The sequence below is a fragment of the Microcebus murinus genome, chromosome 6 (assembly GCF_040939455.1).
Source record: "Microcebus murinus isolate Inina chromosome 6, M.murinus_Inina_mat1.0, whole genome shotgun sequence".
Classification (NCBI taxonomy): Eukaryota; Metazoa; Chordata; class Mammalia; order Primates; family Cheirogaleidae; genus Microcebus; species Microcebus murinus.
The window spans coordinates 4,196,889-4,217,338 of NC_134109.1; the positions used below are offsets into that span (position 1 = coordinate 4,196,889).

General features: G+C 49.0%; 3 protein-coding genes across 19 annotated transcripts in view; 2 read left to right on the plus strand and 1 right to left on the minus strand.

The window, feature by feature from the left end:
• MOK (MOK protein kinase) overlaps window positions 1-12,429 on the plus strand; it is a 68,001-nt gene extending 55,572 nt beyond the window's left edge. For 4 of the 8 annotated variants that reach the window (XM_012746461.2, XM_076003709.1, XM_012746463.3 and 1 more), the window contains 8 exons: window positions 2,955-3,033; window positions 3,164-3,212; window positions 5,251-5,429; window positions 7,667-7,768; window positions 8,698-8,871; window positions 9,620-9,734; window positions 11,628-11,828; window positions 11,916-12,429. In XM_012746461.2, the coding sequence (XP_012601915.1) occupies window positions 2,955-3,033; window positions 3,164-3,212; window positions 5,251-5,429; window positions 7,667-7,768; window positions 8,698-8,871; window positions 9,620-9,734; window positions 11,628-11,828; window positions 11,916-11,996 (980 nt within the window). In that variant the 3' untranslated portion in view covers window positions 11,997-12,429. The remainder of the gene's footprint in view (window positions 1-2,954; window positions 3,034-3,163; window positions 3,213-5,250; window positions 5,430-7,666; window positions 7,769-8,697; window positions 8,872-9,619; window positions 9,735-11,627; window positions 11,829-11,915) is intronic. The other 4 variants (XM_076003706.1, XM_012746464.2, XM_076003708.1 and 1 more) reach the window with 4 other exon arrangements.
• The window catches only part of HSP90AA1 (heat shock protein 90 alpha family class A member 1), a 216,904-nt gene that overhangs the window by 72,032 nt on the left and 124,422 nt on the right, over window positions 1-20,450 (plus strand). The gene's annotated exons all lie outside the window — the stretch shown is intronic.
• Window positions 17,991-20,450, minus strand: part of WDR20 (WD repeat domain 20) — a 79,861-nt gene continuing 77,401 nt past the window's right edge. For all 10 annotated transcript variants that reach the window (XM_012746307.3, XM_012746302.3, XM_012746301.3 and 7 more), the window contains one exon: window positions 17,991-18,824. In XM_012746307.3, coding sequence (XP_012601761.1) covers window positions 18,771-18,824 — 54 coding nt within the window. In that variant the 3' untranslated portion in view covers window positions 17,991-18,770. The remainder of the gene's footprint in view (window positions 18,825-20,450) is intronic.

Genomic DNA, 20,450 nt, shown 5'->3' on the forward strand with positions numbered 1-20,450 from the left:
CATACCATTTTACCAGTTCACAGACGAACGAGTGAGTTTATTGTAAAATCATAGATATCTTGTAGAAAGTCCAGTCAGGCCTCCCAGGAGGTGGAAGCAGGAAAGCTCTGATTGCCAAGGCCACACCACTAACTGCTTCAGGGCTACACCATCTCCTGCCATGGCTGCTCTGTCTGTCCTCCTCCCCCTCTCTTGGTAGACTTAGCCACCAGACCCTGAGATCCTCCACTGGAAGCAGTCTCTGCATTATTGAGAGAAAATGAAGTCCCAGTCATTGCCCACTGGTGCCTTTCAGAGCACCAGCAGCCCCTGGTCCAGTAGGCTGGCCTGTTACCTCAGGGTTATACCTTTTAGAGGCTATGACTTGAAATTTAAATCAAGTAAAATGTGACATCTTCTGAAAGAAGGATAAACTGCAATGTTGGAAGTGTAGTAATAAGAGTTTTTGAATCTAACAAAAAGCTTCCGGAAGGAAGGCAAGGCTAGCCACAGGAGTGTGAGTCTGGGTGCTGCTGTAGACTAGCACTGCGCCTGCAGCAATTGTGGGAACTGCTCTTCTCCTTCTGTGAAAGATGACGGTGTGGACTGTGAATTCTAAAGCAATCAGTGGTTTTCTTGGATTGAAAAAAAAGTACTTCTGTTGAACTATAATCTACTTCCCTTTAAAATGAAATCTCAGCCAGGCACATGCCTGTAATTCTAGCACTCTGGGATGCCAAGGCAGGAGGATTGTTTGAGCTCAGGAGTTCAAGACCAGCCTGAGCCAGAGTGAGACCCCGTCTCTACTAAAAATAGAAAAATTATCTGGGTGTGGTGGTGCATGCCTGTAGTCCCAGCTACCTGGGAGGCTGAGGCAGGAGGATCGCTTGGCCCAGGACTTTGAGGTTGCTGTGAGCTAGGCTGATGCCATGGCACTCTAGCCTGGTGGGTAGGTGAGGGGGCTGTCTACATAAATGAAGGAATGAATGAATGGAAATCTCCATATAGACAGGAAGCCTAGGAAAACACTGGGCTAAACACTAAAAAACATTAAGTGACTCCTAATGTTTTTCATAAGCAATACAGTTTGAAGAAGAGTGTCCTTGAAGGCCCACCCTGAGGCTCAGGTTAAGGTAATCAGACTATGCTACTCTTACGATTATCACTCATAGTGTTCTCACTGAAATAAAAATGTTCGCACTTTGAACGTTCACAGCACAAAGAAATGATAAATGTTTGAGATGATAGATGTGCTAATTACCCTGATTTGATCATTACACATTGCATATGTGTATCAAAATAACACTCTATGTTCCATAAATATGTACAAGTATTACATGTCTACTAAAATAAAAGGGGAAAAGTGATCAACAGTTCTCTGTCATTCTTCAGTAATGTTTATTGATTGCTTATTAAATATCTGGTAATTTCCCAAACCTTCTTTACCTATTTCAAAACTCAGAAAAAACAAACAAGCAAGTGCAGAGGCAAAATTACTGTGAAGTAATTGATAAAACTTACTTGCTTGGGTGCCTTCCAGAAAAGAGGCCCAATATCTTTATGTTTATATATATAATATATATATATATTTTTTTTTTTTTTGAGAAAGGGTTTCGTACTGTCACCCATGCTAGAGTGCAATGGCATCATCATAACTCACAGCAACCTCAAACTTCTGGGCTTCAGTGATCCTCCTGCCTCAGTATCCCCGGTAGCTGGGACAACTGGCACACATCCCCGTGCCCAGCTAATTTTTCTATTTTCTGTAGAGACGAGGTCTCGCTCTTTCTCAGGCAGGTCTCAAACTACAGGCTTCAAGCAGTCCTCCCACCTCAGCTCCCCAAAGTGCTAGGATTATAGGCATGAGCCACTGTGCCTGGACACATGTTTATATATTTTATTAAATTTATAAAAATAAGATGCTTCAACCAGAATCAGTTAAGACTGCCATCTCTTTCCATTTCAGCTGTCCTTAGGTCATATATTCCTCTTGTGTTGTAACCATGTGGAAGGGTTGACTAGGGTACATCTATGTGCTTTGCAGTCTCTCACATGCGAAATTGCATTCTTGCTGGCCGTCTCTGGGTGTCTTCTAAGAATATTCTGAATATGGTCAATTCAAAGAATATTGAAAAGAAGTCACTCCCTAGAAAATTTGAAATACCTGGAAATCTTACAGCTTAGACATGAAAAAAACGCAACAGAGATTTTCCTAAATTTGAGAACAACCCTAAAAATTACATGGTATTACTAAGGAGTAGTTCAGAATGTCAAAGAAGCCTCTGTAAACTGTCAAAAATGAAAATAAAAAGCAATCTTCCATTAAAAATGTATGTGAGCACTCTGGGAGGCTGAGGCAGGAGGATCGTGTGAGCTCAGGAGTTCAAGACCAGCCTGAGCAACAGCGAGACCCCGTCTCTACTAAAAAATATATAGAAAGAAATTAGCTGGACAACTAAAAATATCTATTTATCTATGTATATATATAAAATTAGCTGGGCATGGTGGCGCATGCCTGTAGTCCCAGCTACTTGGGAGGCTGAGGCAGGGAGATCACTTGAGCCCAGGAGTTTGAGGTTGCTGTGAGCTAGGCTGATGCCACGGCACTCTACTCAGGGCAATGGAGTGAGACTCTATTTCAGGAAAAATAAAATATATATGTGCTGTGTGATTTTGGATGAAATCATGCCAGTATATAGAATTTTAAATTTAGATTATCACACATCATCAAATTAAACTAGATTATATATTTTATTTCAATAAAAGGGGATATGGGAGGGTGGAAGGGACAGGTATATTCACACCTAATGGGTGCAGTGCACACCGTCTGGGTGATGGACTCAATTGAAGCTCTGACTCGGGGCAAAGGAAATCTATGTAACCTAAACATTTATACCCCATAATATGCTGAAATAAAAAATGGGTGGGATATATACCATTGGTAACCATATTTGCCTATTTCCTTGATTGTACAGGGAGAAGACACCCATTATCAGAAAAAAAAATTAGGTACTATATGTACCAATTATGTAAATCCCTTGACCATATGCACAGGTATGCTCTTGGGGCTTTGGGAGCTCTGAAATTAATAAAATGTATTGACATTTGTTTACAATACAATTTAAATTCAAGAATTTGAATCAAAGTGCAAGTAATTCTATTCTTCCTTTTATACTGCATGTAGAAATGGAATATTTCACAGAGATGTAAAACCAGAAAATATACTAATAAAGGTAAGAACCGTTATATGAAAACTTGCTATCAGGCCGAGTGCGGTGGCTCACACCTGTAATCCTACCACTCTGGGAGGCCGAGGCAGGCGGATTGCTTGAGGTCAGGAGTTCAAAAACAGCCTGAGCAAGAGTGAGACCCCGTCTCTACTATAAATAGAAAGAAATTAATTGGCCAACTAATATATATAGAAAAAATTAGCCGGGCATGGTGGCGCATGCCTGTAGTCCCAGCTACTTGGGAGGCTGAGGCAGGAGGATTGCTTGAGCCCAGGAGTTTGAGGTTGCTGTGAGCTAGGCTGATGCCACGGCACTCACTCTAGCCTGGGCAACAAAGCGAGACTCTGTCTCAAAAAAAAAAAAAAGAAAGAAAGAAAGAAAGAAAGAAAACTTGCTATCAGAATAAAGGTAGAATATAAAAGCTTTTTCACTGGATATGCTTTCACTTCCAGACAGCTGGGTAGCATGGTTTTTGTATTTTTTTCCCTCCCAGTTTGTAAAAGATGGTTTATTTAATAAATGCCCTCAATATAATGGACTACACACTTAGAAGGCACCCTTCTCACACTGTAGACAAAAATGAACTCCTTTCAGATTGTCATTCTACTTTTTTTTTTTTTTTTTTTGAGACAGAGTCTCACTCTGTCACTCAGGCTGGAACTGGAGTACAGTGACCTCATCATAGCTTGCTGCAACCTTGAACTCCTGGGCTCAAGGGATCCTCCTGCCTCAGGCTCCCCAGTAGCTGGGGCTATAGTTGGGCATCACCACGTCTGGCTAATTTTTCTATTTTTGGTAGAGATGAGGTCTCATTCTTGCTCAGGCTGGTCTCCACCTCCTGGCCTCAAGCGATCCTCCTGCTTCAGCCTTATAGGCGTGAGCCACCTCTCCAGGCCCCGACTGTCATTCTAAACACTCTAAAGGTGGCCGGGCACAGTGGCTCACGCCTGTAATCCTGGCACTCTGGGAGGCCAAGGCAGGCAGATTGCTCGAGGTCAGGAGTTCGAAACCAGCCTGAGCAAGAGCGAGACCCCGTCTTTACTATAAATAGAAAGAAATTAATTGGCCAATTTTTTCTATATATATAGAAAAAATTAGCCGGGCATGGTGTCGCATGCCTGTAGTCCCAGCTACTCGGGAGGCTGAGGCAGGAGGATTGCTTGAGCCCAGGAGTTTGAGGTTGCTGTGAGCTAGGCTGACACCAGGGCACTCACTCTAGCCTGGGCAACAAAGCGAGACTCTGTCTCAAAAAAAAAAAGGAGTTTGAAACCAGCCTGACCAAGAGCAAGACCCCACCTCTACCATAAATAAAAAAAGAAATTAATTGGCCAACTAATATATATAGAAAAAATTAGCTGGGCATGGTGGCACATGCCTGTAGTCCCAGCTACTCTGGAGGCTGAGGCAGGAGGATTGCTTGAGCCCAGGAGTTTGAGGTTGCTGTGAGCTAGGCTGACGCCACTGGCACTCACTCTAGCCTGGGCAACAAAGCAAGACTGTCTCAAAATATAAAAAATAAACACTCTAAAGGTAAACTTGGTAGAGGCAGCATTTGTGCTCAAGTCTGTCTCATTCCAAAGCCACCAAAGCTACTGGTGTTTAAACTGGACAATTTGCTGTTTCCCTGGTGTGTGCCTGGCTTGCCATCAGCAAAGTCCTCTGAAGCCACATGTTGAAAAGAGCCCCAGCAGGGGAGCGGGGAGCTCAGCTGCCCTAAGAGCTGGGTGGCACAGCAAGAACTTGGCTATCGTCATTCATTGTAGAAGCACACCATGACTTGTTCATTTTCAGAACCCATAGACATTTGGAAGTACATGTAAAACATAGGCAGAATGTTTATAGACGTGCTCCACTGACCATAAACGCCACTTCCTCATCTGTTAGAGGCACTTTCAGGTGCTCATAAAGCCAGTAATTTGTATTTTACAAACTAGTTTAGATGCAGTCGTTTTTTCATTAGTGCATAAATATTTGAAATAGTCTGTATTACAACAGCTGAACAGTGAGATGTTACTTGCCCTTGCTTTTCTCCCCCTTGCAGCAGGATGTCCTGAAATTAGGGGACTTTGGATCCTGCCGGAGTGTCTATTCCAAGCAGCCGTACACAGAGTACATTTCTACACGCTGGTACCGGGCCCCAGAGTGTCTCCTCACTGACGGGTTCTACACATACAAGATGGACCTCTGGAGCGCTGGCTGCGTGTTCTACGAGATCGCCAGGTAGCACGAGGCGTGGAAGGGCTGGAACAGCAGCTCCATGCCAGCTCCTTCCTTTACGATCCATTTTACTTTCAATCGGAGTTATTTGTTTAACTGTTTATTAATTTAACAGAAAATTTACTAGAAACTTTCATTTTACTTTTTTTTTTGGAAACAGAGTCTCACTCTGTTGCCCTGGCTACAGTGCCGTGGCATCAGCCTAGCTCACAGCAACCTCAAACTCCTTGGCTCAAGCGATCCTCCTGCCTTAGCCTTCTGAGTAGCTGGGACTACAGGCATGTGCCACCATGCCCGGCTAATTTTTCTACATATTTTTTTAGTTGGTCAATTAATTTCTTTCTATTTTTAGTAGAGACAGGGTCTCGCTCTTGCTCAGGCTGATCTCGAACTCCTGAGCTCAAAGGATCTGCCCGCCTCGGCCTCCCAGAATGCTAGGATTACAGGCGTGAGCCACCGCACCTGGCCTCATTTTACTTTTTGTCAAACACTTTTCCTTGCTCTTCACAGAGAACAAGCAGCATCAGATACTGCTTTCCTCCCAGCACCTCTAGCCATTCGTCGGGGGCCCCTTCATCTGGCTTGATGATAGAGTGACTGATAAAGGAGTGTTCTAGAACAGAGAAGCCAGCTTACGGCTGCCTGCTGGGGCCTGCCATGGGGAGGGGTGAGCAGGTGGCCCCCTGGGGTCTACTCTGGGAGGTAGTCGTGTCAGGCAGGATGCTCTGGCCACAGGTGCAAGGATGAGGCACCTCTGGCACAGCTGGGCTCTAGAAGGCCCTATCCCAGCCAGTCCCTCCCCAGCCTCCAAACCCCTTGCTCCGCCTAGTCTTTGGGAAGGAGCAGTGGCCCAGGCAAGAGGAGTGAGTGTTCTTCCCACTCAGAGGTCAGTAGGGTGGGAGTTAAAGAAGTCCACAGAGCGGGTGAGGTAGCACCTTCTTGCTCATGGTGGACCTTCAAGACAGATGTCACTGTGTTTAGCGGCTGGTGGCACACATCTGAAGGGGAGGACCCAGCAGAGGCAGGGACCCAGATGTCCTCCAGTCCCACCTGCTCAACTGACTGCTACAAAAATACAGACAGATGTGCACTTCAGGACACACTCTCCTTTGATTCTAGATCATTCATATTAATAATTTGCTATTTTGGAAAATTGAGTGTCGATTTCTCTGAAGCCAAAAGTGCCAACAGACAATCTCTTTTCTTTCTTTTTTTTTTTTTTTGAGACAGAGTTTCACTCTGTTGCCCAGGCTAGAGTACGTGGTGTCAGCCTAGCTCACAGCAACCTCAAACTCCTGGGCTCAAGTGATCCTTCTGCCTCAGTCTCCCGAGTAGCTGGATTACAGACATGCGCCACCATGCCCAGCTGATTTTTTCTATATATTTTTAGTTAGCCAATTAATTTCTTTCTATTTTTAGTAGAGATGGGGTCTTGCTCTTGCTCAGGCTGGTTTCGAACTCCTGACCTTGAGTGATCCTCTGGCCTCAGCCTCCCAGAGTGCTAGGATTACAGGCGTGAGCCACTGCCCAATCCCTTTTCAAGTGTTAAAATCTCTTGAAGTAATTGGGAAGGGTGTTAAAGGACTCAAAAGTTAAGAACATGACAGCTGATGGCATCTAACCAGACTGTTAGGCAGCCCAAGGTAAATCAGTTATCAGACTATTTCCTGCTCACCCATGTTTTCCTCTTCGCTCTTTTAGTCATGAGATTCTGCTATTTTCCTGAGCAGAAGCTAGTCCTACTACCAGAGCTAGATTTTTAAACTCTTCTTTGTGGCATGTACTATGAATTGAATTTATTTATACAGGTCTAAAATCTTTTGTCCACAATTCCAATACCCATAAAATCTCTGAAAACCAAAAGGTTCCTTGGAACTCATTTGTTGGCGAAATTTGACCCGACCCACTCTGAATCTGTTAACACAACTCACCTGGGCTGATGGGAGGCTTGTTACAGTGGTTATTGATCATAGTTAGTGTGAATAGTCACGTTTCAGGTTAGACACTGGAGTGTTCAAGTGTAGGAATGTGGATCTGTCTCTTGCCTCTTAGAAAAACACATTGAGGACTTATTGGTAAAGTAGCAACAGAAGGGTCCAAGCAAAAGGGAGGACGGAAGTCTCCCAGCCATGAGGATTGCTATTTGGGTGAGGTTCATTTCCTTGTGAATGAGCCCACCTGGCAGGGCAGAGAGGCCACACCCCGGGCTGACCACAGTGCCTCTTGGCATGCCCTTCCAGCCTGCAGCCCCTCTTCCCTGGAGCAAATGAACTGGACCAAATCTCAAAAATCCATGATGTCATCGGCACGCCTGCTCAGAAGACCCTCACCAAATTCAAACAGTAAGTGTGGTGTGCTAAGAGTGGACAGGCACTTGCTCCCCCACCCAAGACCCGCAGCAGGGCGAGCCTGTCTCCGCGACACGTCCCTCCTGTCCCTACCCCACTGGGGCTGCTGCTGCGCTGAAAGGGCCAAAGGCCCGTCACTTTCAGAGGTTCACAAAGGTGCGCTCTTCCTTAAGGATCACAGAAAGACTTCTCGCAGCCTTCACGAGGGCCTGGGAGTCAGGTTTGGCCCCCTGAATATTTACACAGTACTTAGAAACAAAAAATGTTTCCCAAGCACTGACTGCTTGGTGAGGACTTTGTGCAGCTGCTTTTCACGTTGCTGCCTGGCCCTTGTGGACTCGTTAAGAGTTAAGAGTTTGGCTTTGATCACAGATGAAGCGAAGCTGGGGAGCTGGGCGTCCGAGGAAGGCCCTGGGGGCTGGGGGCTGGGGGCTGAGCACTCCTAGGGCCTAGGAAGGGGAGGTGACAACTATTTTTGATTCTTTTTTTTTTTTTTTAACTTTTTCATCTCACATGGGAAGGTGATATTAATCTTTTATAAGAAAAGTAGTTTTCTTCCATTTATAGCATAACCGATTTCACACACCCCCTTTTTAAGACTTTATTTTTAGAGCAGTCTTAGGTGTGCAGCCAAATCGAGTGGCGAGTACAGAGCTATTCCCCAGCCCCCCTTCCCCACTGTCCACATCCCCCCCAGAGTGGTATGTTTGTCGTGGTTGACAAACCTACATTGACAAATCATGACCACGAGAGTCCATGGTTTACGTGAGGGCTCACTCTTGGAGTTGTACGTCCTGTGGCTTGGACGAATGTATGATCTGTAGGTCATTAAACTGTCACCTTCAGCTCAGGGCCTTAGATGGACTGGCCAAGTGCTCTACATAATGGCATGATCCTTTATTATCATTGGGCTTTTAATACAGGTCGAGAGCTATGAGTTTTGATTTTCCTTTTAAAAAGGGATCAGGAATACCTCTACTGACAACCAATTTGTCCCCGCAATGCCTCTCCCTCCTGCACTCAATGGTGGCCTATGATCCTGATGAGAGAATCACTGCCCGCCAGGCTCTGCAGCATCCCTACTTCCAAGAGCAGAGGTAGGCCCTCTGCTGACTTCCCTGTGACAGACAGAGTACCTGGCTAATGAGACCTGTGGGGCACACGGTGGGGCAAGGGACCAACTGGCCTCTGGAGGGTCCCCTTGTTCCTGGGAACAGCTCTCTCCATTGTGAACAGTGGTCAGTACTCCTTGGAACCCCCACTGTGCTGTTCTCTGGTGTATCCTCCCCAAAATAAGACTGTTAGCAGCTCCATGGCAAAGATAAGGGGGTCTGTCTGCTTTGTGGTTGATGCTGAGGCTCTAGTTAGTAAGATTCTAGAAGAGCCTGGCACACACCCTGTGTAAATGGCATAAATGCTTACATTTATAGCATGAACTCAGAAGGTTTTAGAGTACATTGGATATTACCTGGCACTGGAAGTAGCTGCTGAATGGGAACCTGACAGGTGTCTGCCCTGAGGTCGTCTATTTCCACACCTCTGGACACTCCTGTGTGTGTAACTATGGAGGTGACAGTTTGATCCCAAACCACAAGTCCCGGGGTAGGCAGTGCAGGCCTGCGGGAGGGCAGTGCCCCTGGGTCATGGAGCCTTCCCTGCTTCCGGCCCAGAGACTGTCGGGCTGAGACAGAAAAGAAAAAAAAAGGCTCCTCATCATAGCTCATGTGGAAAAGAAGAGCTGGTGACAATTCACACAACAGACAAATTTGGGACAAAAAAGGCAAACAAGCAGTTGTGCTCTGCAGGTTCTCAGCAGAGGCGTTTTGTTCTCCCCCCTCCCCCCAGGGCGGCCGAGAAGCAGGCTCTGGCCAGTCGCAGGAAAGCCTGCTTCCCAGAGCACCCTGTGGCAGCGGAAGCTCTCAGGCACGGCTGGCAAACGTCAAAGGAGGCCAGAAAGCAGGTACCAAGTGAAATCGGGGCTGGAAATAGCCTGGCTGAGTGGGCACTGGATGCCCTCGGGTGGCCTGTCTCTCTGAGGACACCACCTGTGGACCACACTGCGGCATCTGTCCTGAAAGTGCACTTTGTCCACCAAGGCCTGGACACTATGCCAGTTAATGTCTCCACACGTTAGAATGTTAGGGACCCTTGTTCTAATTGCTCAAGCCCTTTCTGCCCCACTAGCTAAGGATCGGTGGCTACCATCCCACATAAGCAGGGCCGGGCAAGGGGGGATCCTCACATGAGTTTGGGGTCTGTTCTGGTGACCATGTGCGGGTGCCAGGTTCTGTGCCAAAGCATGTTGCAGATGCCACGTCATTTGCCCTCAGAATGACCCTAGCAAGAGGCACAGAGAAGCCACAGCACTGGCCCAAGGCACCCACCTAACCAGTGACAAGCCCCAAGCTCTGGGCAAGCCACACTCTCTCTACTTGACGCCCGAGCCCTCATGAAGCACAGCAGGCCCCAGATGAGTGCTGCGTCTGTCAGCAGAGATGGTTTTACATGCCTGTTTGGTTTAGAAATGTTAGCTTCATTTTGCAATATCTTCACCTTTCTGCCCACTGCCCATGTCCAGTCCTAACACGATGTCACCCATGTGGCACCCATTTGCTCAGTCCCACCAGTTTTACAGTTTGGGGCTAGTACTCAAACTCTGTGTGACAATGTGCACTTCTAGCATTCGTGTTTTCAGTCACCCATACAGCACTCGTTCACCCAACATCTGTTGAGTGCATGCTAGGAGCGAAGGTCACAGATCTGCAGCCAGCTTGCTTCCCAGAAATCTAGACTCCTGCGTCCCACTCGACAGCTCCACTTGAGTGTCTAAGAGGCAAACTTGCTCAGACCCGTCTCCTGATCCTTCCCCCACAGGTGCCGTTTCCCTGTGGCTTTCTCAGGCCTTCCCTCCAAGGGCGCAGGCAGCTCCCTTCAGCCCGAGCTGTCACTCCTCCCCGCACTGTCCCTGCAGCACCACCCTCAGAGAGCCTATGGGTTTGCCCTCTCACCTCCCTCATCCTGCCCTTGCCTGGACACAGATGACCTCCCAACCCTGTCCCTGCTCTGCCGCCCCTCCCTCCTGGATAGAGGGTCCCTTTCAAACATTTGTCTGGTGTCCTTCCCTGCCAGTACCTATGACAGGCCCCACTGTCAGTCACATCAAAGGTCAGCAAACTTTTCTATGAGGGTGGGACAGGAAATATTTTCGGCTTTGTGGACTGTGAGGTGTCTGTCGCACCCGCCCACCTCTCCTTGGTCCCGTGCGAAGGCAGCTGTAGGCAATACTCCAACCAATGGTGAGGCTGTGATCCAATAAAACTTTGGACACTGAAAGGTGGATTTCATATCATTTTCACATGCCAGAAAGGTTTTTTTAACCATTAAAACATTTAAAAAGCATTATTAGCTCACAAGCCATACTGGCGCAGGCAGCCAGCAGATTCAGGTGCAAAGCCTGAGAGGGAGGGAGGGAAGGAGGGAGGGAGGCAGGAGGTGTCAGGGCCTGCATTGGCTCCTCCTGCTACAGCCCCCCCAGGTACTGCTGGGTGGCTGCACCAAGATGGCACCAGCACAATGATAGTCACTGATGGGAATAGGCCAGATCGGAGAGGACAGGTCCCTAGGAGGGAGGCTGCAATGTGAGGTTTTGCTTATCTTTGTGGGACTCCATCGAGCAGCCACCTCACTCTTGGGTGTCGAGGACGTTCTGGACATTTTGTAGTCACTGTAAGGTCACACTCATGGTCAAGAAATTTTATTAGGCAAAAGTAGTACAAAAGAACCTCTTTGGTTTTTCCTAATTTTCATAAAAAGGAAGCTTTTTATGTCCAACTGACCTTTGTTCTGTTTCAAGAAACAGTCCCTAAAGCAAGAGGAGGACCATCCCAAGAGACAAGGACCGGCCTACATAATGGAACTGCCCAAACTGAAGCTTTCAGGAGTGACCAAACTGTCGTCTTACTCCAGCCCCACGCTGCACTCGGTGTTTGGATCTGGAACCAACGGGAAGGCCCCAGTGCTGAGGCCCCTGAAGTGTGTTGGTGCAAACAAGAAGGTAGCGCACACCACTGGCTCTCTGAGGGCGCCACTCCTGGGCCCCATCCCAGGCCTCGACTGAATGTCTGTCATTTTTCTTTAACAGACAGATCTGCAGAAGGACTTGAAACCTGCCCTGAAACAATGTCGCTTGCCCACCATAGAGAGGAAAGGTGGAGAGTACTGAGCAGCTTGCGCCACCTCAGCTCCATGCAGGGGAAAGCCAGGCAGGACCAGGGCCGCACGGACACACGGGGCTCGGGAGAAGCCTGGCGACCCGGGAAGAGCTGCTCTGCGACCGCCCGCGCCGGCTGGAGCCAGTGTCCTGGAGCCCGCGCGTGTTGGCAGCCCTGGAAGAGCTGCACTGTGTGTTCCAGTCCAATACATTTGTGACACCACCTCACTCTAGGGTTTTCATTTTCATAACCTGAGGATTTCGAGCAGGGACTATTTTGTGACTTTTTACATGGATCAGAAGGAATGCGCTGGGATTTGTGCGTTGGGCTGGCCGAGGACGGCTCCGAGTGTCTGTCTTTCCTGCACGTGGCCGTGAACGCACCTTGCAGAGTGTGCGCTTGGAGCCCCTGATTTTTATTAAAGGATAAGCTGTCGTTACAGTATTTCATTTTAATATTTTCTGAGTTAAACGTGTCCTTGCTGTCCATTCCTTTACTTTAGCTTTTGTGGGCATATTAGGGCAATTGATTGTGTTGGGAATCCTTTGGCATGGCTTAATTTTACTCCATTTAAAAAACCATTGTGGGCCGGGCGGCGGTGGCTCACGCCTGTAATCCTAGCACTCTGGGAGGCCGAGGCGGGCGGATTGCTCAAGGTCAGGAGTTTGAAACCAGCCTGAGCAAGAGCGAGACCTTGTCTCTACTATAAATAAAAAAGAAATTAATTGGCCAACTAATATACATAGAAAAAATTAGCCGGGCATGGTGGCGCATGCCTGTAGTCCCAGCTACTCGGGAGGCTGAGGCAGGAGGATCGCTTGAGCCCAGGAGTTTGAGGTTGCTGTGAGCTATGCTGACGCCATGGCACTCACTCTAGCCTGGGCAACAAAGTGAGACTCTGTCTCAAAAAAAAAAAAAACCATTGTGGAGGCCGGGCGTGGTGGCTCACACCTGTAATCCTAGCACTTTGGGAGGCCGAGGCGGGCGGATTGCTCAAGGTCAGGAGTTTGAAACCAGCCTGAGCGAGACCCCGTCTCTACCAAAAATAGAAATAAATTAATTGACCAACTAAAAATATATATACAAAAAATTAGCCGGGCATGGTGGCGCATGCCCGTAGTCCCAGCTACTCAGGAGGCTGAGGCAGTAGGATCGCTGAGCCCCGGAGATTGAGGTTGCTGTGAGCCAGGCTGACGCCACGGCACTCACTCTAGCCTGGGCAACAGAGTGAGACTCTGTCTCAAAAAAAACCATTGTGGAAACGTACAAGCTTGTTCTCAGAGCCATCATCAGGACATTAGCCGGGGCGGTGGGGCGGTGGCATGAGGACAGGCCTGAGGGGTCTCTGCTGAGCACCAGGCTTCAAGATGCCACATGGGTTTACTTCTGGGAGAACAGAACACTGCCCTCCGCCTGCCAGTGGGGCTGTGAGCTTTGGTTCTGGGGGGCCAGCAGTAAGTTGGGCACCTTGTGTCCTACAGAAAGAAACCTGTTTCCCTCCGGGCTGGGATGGGAACACTGCAGAGAAACAGAGGCACCAGCCAGGATGCTGGAGAGAAGAATCCTAGTAAGCCTCTTTTTGTCTTAGAATGTGACCTAGTGGATGAGTGTTACTTCTTTCTCATCTTCTCAAATTTATTTTAAAAAAAAAGCTAAATTTACCAGGTTAGTGTTGAGTCTCCTCATTCCTCTGTTGAAACAGATCTGTGACGCCACTCCTTCCTTCCAGGTGCTCTCCGGGGCCCCACCCCCAGGCCACCTGATGGGTGGTGAAGCAGAGCCAGGAGCGACAGGACATCTGGGCTGCAAGCGGTGGACACGGGGCCACGTGGAGGGGCAGCCAGCCCAGGGTACGGGTGTCTGGTCTGGGCCCCATGGTGGCAGAGGAGCCAAAGAAGGGCAGACTCAAGACTGGAAGTGAGGTTTGGATGAATGTGGGGAGGGCCTGGTGGAAGCTTCCTTTTAAGCCATTTGAGACCCTGCCAGGGCTGCCCCCATCACGGGGAGGTGTCCGAGCAGGGAGGGTGGGCGCCGTTCTGCCTCTGCAGAGGGCCTGGGGGTCAGGAGTCCCAGTGGAAGCCGAGACAGGTTCACAGACCAGAGACAGGGCTGGGGCAGAGTCCCACCCAGCCCGGCGGCAGGAAGGGCCAGTGAGACAGAAGACTGGGGAGGCAGGAGTGGTGGGGCATGGGTCAGAAGAAGGACCTGCAGGCAGGTAAGCCACATTCTTAGCCCGGATTGGGGGAGGCCACCAGCGAACCAAGTCCAGAGAGAGGCAGCGGCTGCTGTCATCAGGACTAGCTTTAAGTTAGGCACATTCAAGGCCTGTTAAGTGTGTTACCCCCCTTTAAGTATATAAAATATAAAGGGACTTGGAGGCCGAGGCAGGAAGATCACTTGAGCTCAGGAGTTAGAGACCAGCCTGAGCAAGGACAAGATGCCATCTCTACAAAAAATAGAAAAATTAGCCAAGTATGGTGGCGTGCACCTTTTATAGTCCCAGCTACTCAGGAGGCTGAGGCAGGGGAATTGCTTGAGTCCAAGAGTTTGAAGTTGCTGTGAGCTATGATGATGCCACTGCTCTCTAGCCAGGGTGACAGAGTAAGACTCCATGTCGGCCGGGCGTGGTGGCTCATGCCTGTAATCCTAGCACTCTGGGAGGCCAAAGCGGGCAGATTGCTCGAGGTCAGGAGTTCGAAACCAGCCTGAGCAAGAGCGAGACCCTGTCTCTAGTATAAATAGAAATTAATTGGTCAACTAATATATATAGAAAAAATTAGCCGGGCATGGTGGTGCATGCCTGTAGTCCCAGCTACTTGGGAGGCTGAGGCAGGAGGATCGCTTGAGCCCAGGAGTTTGAGGTTGCTGTGAGCCAGGCTGATGCCACGGCACTCACTCTAGCTTGGGCAACAGAGTGAGACTCTGTCTCAAAAAAAAAAAAAAGACTCCATCTCAAAAAAAGGGGGGGGGGAGGAATCTCGAAGGTCCTTCTAATGCCTTTTTGAGAAAGCAAATGTGATGTGCAGATGCTGGGCAAGAAACTTCCCCACGGTGGGGGCTCTCCAGAGGCAGGCCCAGCTCACAGGGGACATGCCCTGTCCGCCAAATGCGGCCTTCCTGGTTTCGTGTTGGTCTCCAGCATGAACGCTCAGCAGCAGTGTGGAACCCGGCACACCGGGCCCAGGGAGGCCGGGGCTCTGTGGAGGAGCAGGGGCACTCTGCACGCTCAAACGTCAGCTTAACAAGGGCAAATCCAACTTCCTGCAGATTTGGAGAGAAGGAAAATCCTGTTGGCCGCCCTGGATGTCCTGCATTTCACTTGGAGCTCGCACCTGCCTGCTCTTGCAGCAGCAGGGTCCCAAGGCAGCTTCCAGTGCTGTGGTTCTCCATGTCCACCTTTGGGCCCAGCCTCCCAGCCCTGTGACAGGCAGGTGCTGGCCAGAGCTGAGGGCACGGGGCCAAGCTGGCTCATCCCACGGAGGCCACCTCTTCCTGTTGTCAGAGCCCTGTTGGGGGCTCTGCCCACTCCCAAATTGGAAAGGTGGTGAGGGCTGGCCGGCCAGGTCATTTAAGTTCTTCTGGACAACACTATTAAATGGCTCCTGAAGCACTTGAATTATCACCACAGAACTCTGAGCAGAAGCAAGAATGATGTCTCACTCCTCCACCAGCCCGGTAAAATACATTCTTCCCAAACCGCTCGCTGGGCACCCGCCGAGTGCTGGCCCGTGCTCCCTACTCATCTTGTGTTGATCCACCCTCTTCCACCTGCTGTGCCCTCCTTGTCTTGGAGAAAGAAGAGGTCAGCTGGGGCAGAAACGCACGTGGAGCCTGACCGCGTTCCACTCTGGAGCCGAGCCGGTGGTGCTGCGGGGCAGGCAGTAAACAAACATCTCTGTCCAAGGACTCAAACACTGATGGTGTCTTCATGTCATAGACCTACCCTGAGAGCAGGCAAGGTGGCAGCAACGGGCTCTGTGATCTCCTGCCATCTCCTCTGCTGTCCCCCAGGCCACACCGTGACATAGCAGGGGTGGCTGGAGCGGAGCTCCTCCTGGCTTCCTTGAGACCCAGTCCCTGTGTGTGGAGCATGCATGCACCAACTCCAAAGGTCTGAGAAAGCTCATGGCAAGAAGTGAGAAAAGCAAACACAAATCTTACCAGGGAAACCGAGCAGACTCCCAGTGCTCTCTGTCCCAGGCCTGCTAGATACTGTGTGCTGCTGGGTGGAAATGGTTACAGGCAGTTAGATTTTGGAAGCCATCTTGGACCACTTGGCCAGGAACCAATATTAGGGATAGTGCCCTTAAAAATAAAGATTTGTTCCTGGCGTAGGTGCATCTGTAGTGATCTGGAATGCATCTGACAGCGATGGCCAAACTGCATTCCAGAACCCAACAAAAGTTGACAGAGACTGGACTGAGGCAGAGCTGGGACTAACCACCTCAAGTGACGCCGCTTTCTGGGCTGATGAAAGCTATGCACGTGGCTGGGTCATACTACGCTTTAACACACACAATTGTTCTGGTGTCAGTCAGATTTCCACCTGTTACTTCCTACAAACAAAAAAGAAAGAGAATGAGACAACCCAGGAGGATAACTAGAGTAAGAATTCTAGACTTGATTTTCAAGGCAGTTCCTTCCACATTCCAAATATACCTGTGCTTTGCTTAGGTATCCTGGACCCTCCTGGCACCGGATTTCTGTATAACTGATAGCACTTAGAAACCAGTGCTTTGACTAAGATAACAAAAATACTAAACTACCCAAAATGTGCTAGTATCTGATTTTAAACAGAGGTCATTCTGCATGTGTCTGACTTGCAAATTGATTCTTTCTTTTAAGACATAGCAAGTATTTTGTATTGTTTACCTTTCTGGAAGGCTCACCCCATGGTGCAGGGCCCTTAGATGCAGAGGCACTTCAGGCAGCGAGGCCTTCCAAGCGGGGAGCCTGACCGTACCCAACCTCTCCTCTGAAGATGAATTCAACCAAGACCTGGGCTGATGTGCATTTTTCTGTTGCTACATTCACATAAATGGTAAAAATGTAGCACACTCCTTAAAAGCCTGAAATAACTTATACATTGCCCAAATTTAATGTGATCACTTAGAGAAATGGGTTTCAGACACGTCATGGTTTAGAGTCTCATCAAATAAAGCCTTGAAAGGCTCCAGCTGTACATGATTGGCAGCCGCACACACTAGTATGATGCTGGTAACCCGTGGAGTTTGTAAGTGGGTGTCGGATGACCCAGACTCAGAGCCACTCATGAACTGGTTTCAACCAAATAAAAATGCCAGGTAGGCCGGGCACGGTGGCTCACGCCTATAATCCTAGCTCTCTGGGAGGCTGAGGCAGGAGGATTGCTCGAGGTCAGGAGTTCAAGGCCAGCCTGAGTAGGAGCGAGACGCCCTCTCTACTAAAATAGAAAGAAATTAATTGGCCAACTAATATATAGAGAAAAAATTAGCCGGGCGTGGTGGCACATGCCTGTAGTCCCAGCTACTCAGGAGGCTGAGGCAGCAAGATCGCTTGAGCCCAGGAGTTTGAGGTTGCTGTGGGCTAGGCTGATGCCATGGCACTCACTCTAGCCTGGGCAACAAAGTAAGACTCTGTCTCAAAAAAAAAAAAAAAATCCCAGGTAATGCTTCATTAGCTGTTTCGTGTCGTGATGTAGTTAACAGAGCACTTTCATACTCACCTTAGAAACCGTGTTACGTGTGGTCACAGGCTTTCAGTGATGGACTCTAAGCTGTAAGAACAAATGATTCACTGCGGCTGCAGGCTCCACGCACACTCGGTGGCTCACGTGGCCACAGTGAGGCAGAGAAGGGGCCAAAGAGCCAAAAACTCCCTGAATGAGCCATGTTCTTGAATAGTCCCATCAGCTTCAATCTGACGGGGCTTCAAGGAACATGGTGTAAAAAAAGGACAAAAAAATTTCATACCACCTAATTCAACAAAAAATTACATTAAAAATTGAGCCAGTTTAACAGAAGGTAGACGGTATATTCAAGATAGTTTTAATATTAATGTTTTCCTGTGAGTTAGAAATACCACTCTTAAATGATGAAAATTACTGGTGAGGTACTATTTCCCCCGTTGTAGAATTACATTGTTTGTACACATAATACAGAGTTGATTGCATTGGAAACAACAGTATTAAAATAAACGTTAACAGATGAAAGGGGTATTTTCACACCTTGGAGGGCCATGAATCCACCACACCCAAATTCAAAGTAATTTTCTATTAGCATTAAACTATTGTAAGTGCAATTTCCAAAAATCTATGATTGCAGCATCTGTCTTCCTGAATTACATAGTTAAGTCAGAAAGTAACTGTATGAGTGCATTCTAGGTTGTCTTCTGACCACCTAAAAATATCAGTGCAAAAACAAAGTGAAGTACTATTTATAACAGCTGGATGTAAGGGGATTTTTTTGTCCAAGAAATATTTTATTTTACACTATGTATGTATATATATTTCATATATATGAGAGATTTAATTACATTGAGTTTTAGAGTAAAAAGCAAGAAAACTCCATTTCTTATTTTTTACTGCAGCCCCAACAGACTGATTTAAAAATGGAAACAACTTCTTTGGGTGAACAGCGGAGAGCACAGCGCCGCCGGAGCGAGCCGGGCACGCGTCCACGCAGCCCCTGTCGAGGTCCGCCGCCTGAGGTCCGCTGCCTGCCGTGGCTCAAGCGCAGCTTGTGGCTCCTCGTGGTCACTCCCTCAAGTCCGAGTCCGGGGAGAGTGTGCGAGCAGCGGTGAGGTCGCTACACTACAGTGCCACCTGGAGAACTGGCCTGGTTTGGGGATGACAATACGCCCTGCAAACAAAGCAGTTTCCATTAATCCAGCACCACACCGGCAGCGGGAAGTCACAGAGCGCGCCCTCCGCCAGCGTCTCGCCTGATCACGGTTAGCTTCTGCTGGTCTGGAAGCCAGTGTTTAACAAGCCCTCCACTCCACCTATTCAGTTCCCAGCCACATCACTGCGTCACATTCTTAACTGATCGGAACCCTGCTTGGGTGTGATATTTGGGCCTCAGCACGGCCCAGGAGTAGGGCGGGCAGAGGTGGCCTTGGCCCCTGGGGGAGAAAGTGGTCTCTCCAGGGCAGAGGAGCCTGGGTTCTTTGGAACTTCATTGCCCCAAAGGTCCAGGACACCTCCTGGGGCGCCTCCTCGGGCCAGGGCCACAACTCAGCGCCACAGAGAGGCCCCCACACCCCCACAGGAGCTCTTGGAGCAGCCCCGGTGCCACAGCTCTGGGCTGCACACCCTCCCCAGGGCGTGCTAGGGATTCTTGCTTTCTCGTGGGTAGTGTGAAGGTGGCACCCCTCTGCCTTTGGGTGACCGCAAGTGTGTAGGGCCCCGCAGGTGGAGAAAGGAGGACCCAGGCCTAGGAGGTGGGGAGCCCCAGAGCCAAGCCCAGTCCTGCCCTTAGCTGCAGCTGGATGCGCGGAAGGGATGTGCTGGTCCACACAGGACACCAGTAAGAACAGGCTCTGTCTGCCCCTTCAGGGTGGCTCCCACTGCGCAGGTGGGGCAGAGAGGCGGGAGGCTCTCACCCGCATCTTGTAACACAGGCCTGGGCTTCGATAAACCTAAGAGTTAAACTCACACAGCAAAGAGCGCTGACATTTCTTTACACTTACTATCAGGATGCACATAGTTCCATCAAGTTTGGCATTCAATTAAGAATAATTTTAAGATTACAACAGTGCAACACTGAAGCTACAATTTTCAGCTCTATGAACACACACTTATCCTTAAGCTGTCCCAGTGCTGCAGATAGTTAGCACGGTTTACCAATGACAAGCCTTTACCTCTAAGCATTAACCGGAGCAAACGCTGCTACCTTCTCACAGCTGGACCTGCCTGGATACAAGTGAGGGTGACAGTCTGAAGTTGACCTTTAGCTTCTCCCACACCTTGATGAAGGGAAGCTGGGAAACAAGCTGCCCCTCTCCAGGTCATTTTACCTACAGTTTCTTCCTTTAACACTGAGCTCTGTTCATCTAGACAAGATCAGGAAGCAAATGGAAGGCAGCAATCCGCCTACTCAGAATCTATAGGAGCTCTTTTCCTCTCGGATCCCTGAGAAGGCACAGACCCTGTTCGGGCTTCTGTGGCGAAGAGCCCACACATACCCCATCTTCTCGCTCAAGACCATCAAGGCCACGGAGCAAATTACACAGCAGGTGCCAGGAGCTGAGAGCTCGGGCCCGCCCAGCCCGGGGTGAGGGCAGCCCTCGGAGGGAACACAGCGCTTTCACCACCTCGGTGAAGCCCGACTCCACTCCGTGAGGACAGTCCGGAGTAAGGAAACTCGAACATGATACTCTGTGTCAAATCATGAGCACCTTAAGAAGGGTTAAGGTGATTGAGATGGGAAGACGGTGGTTCCCAGGAACTATGTGACATACAGGAACAGTATCAGATCTATCGAATG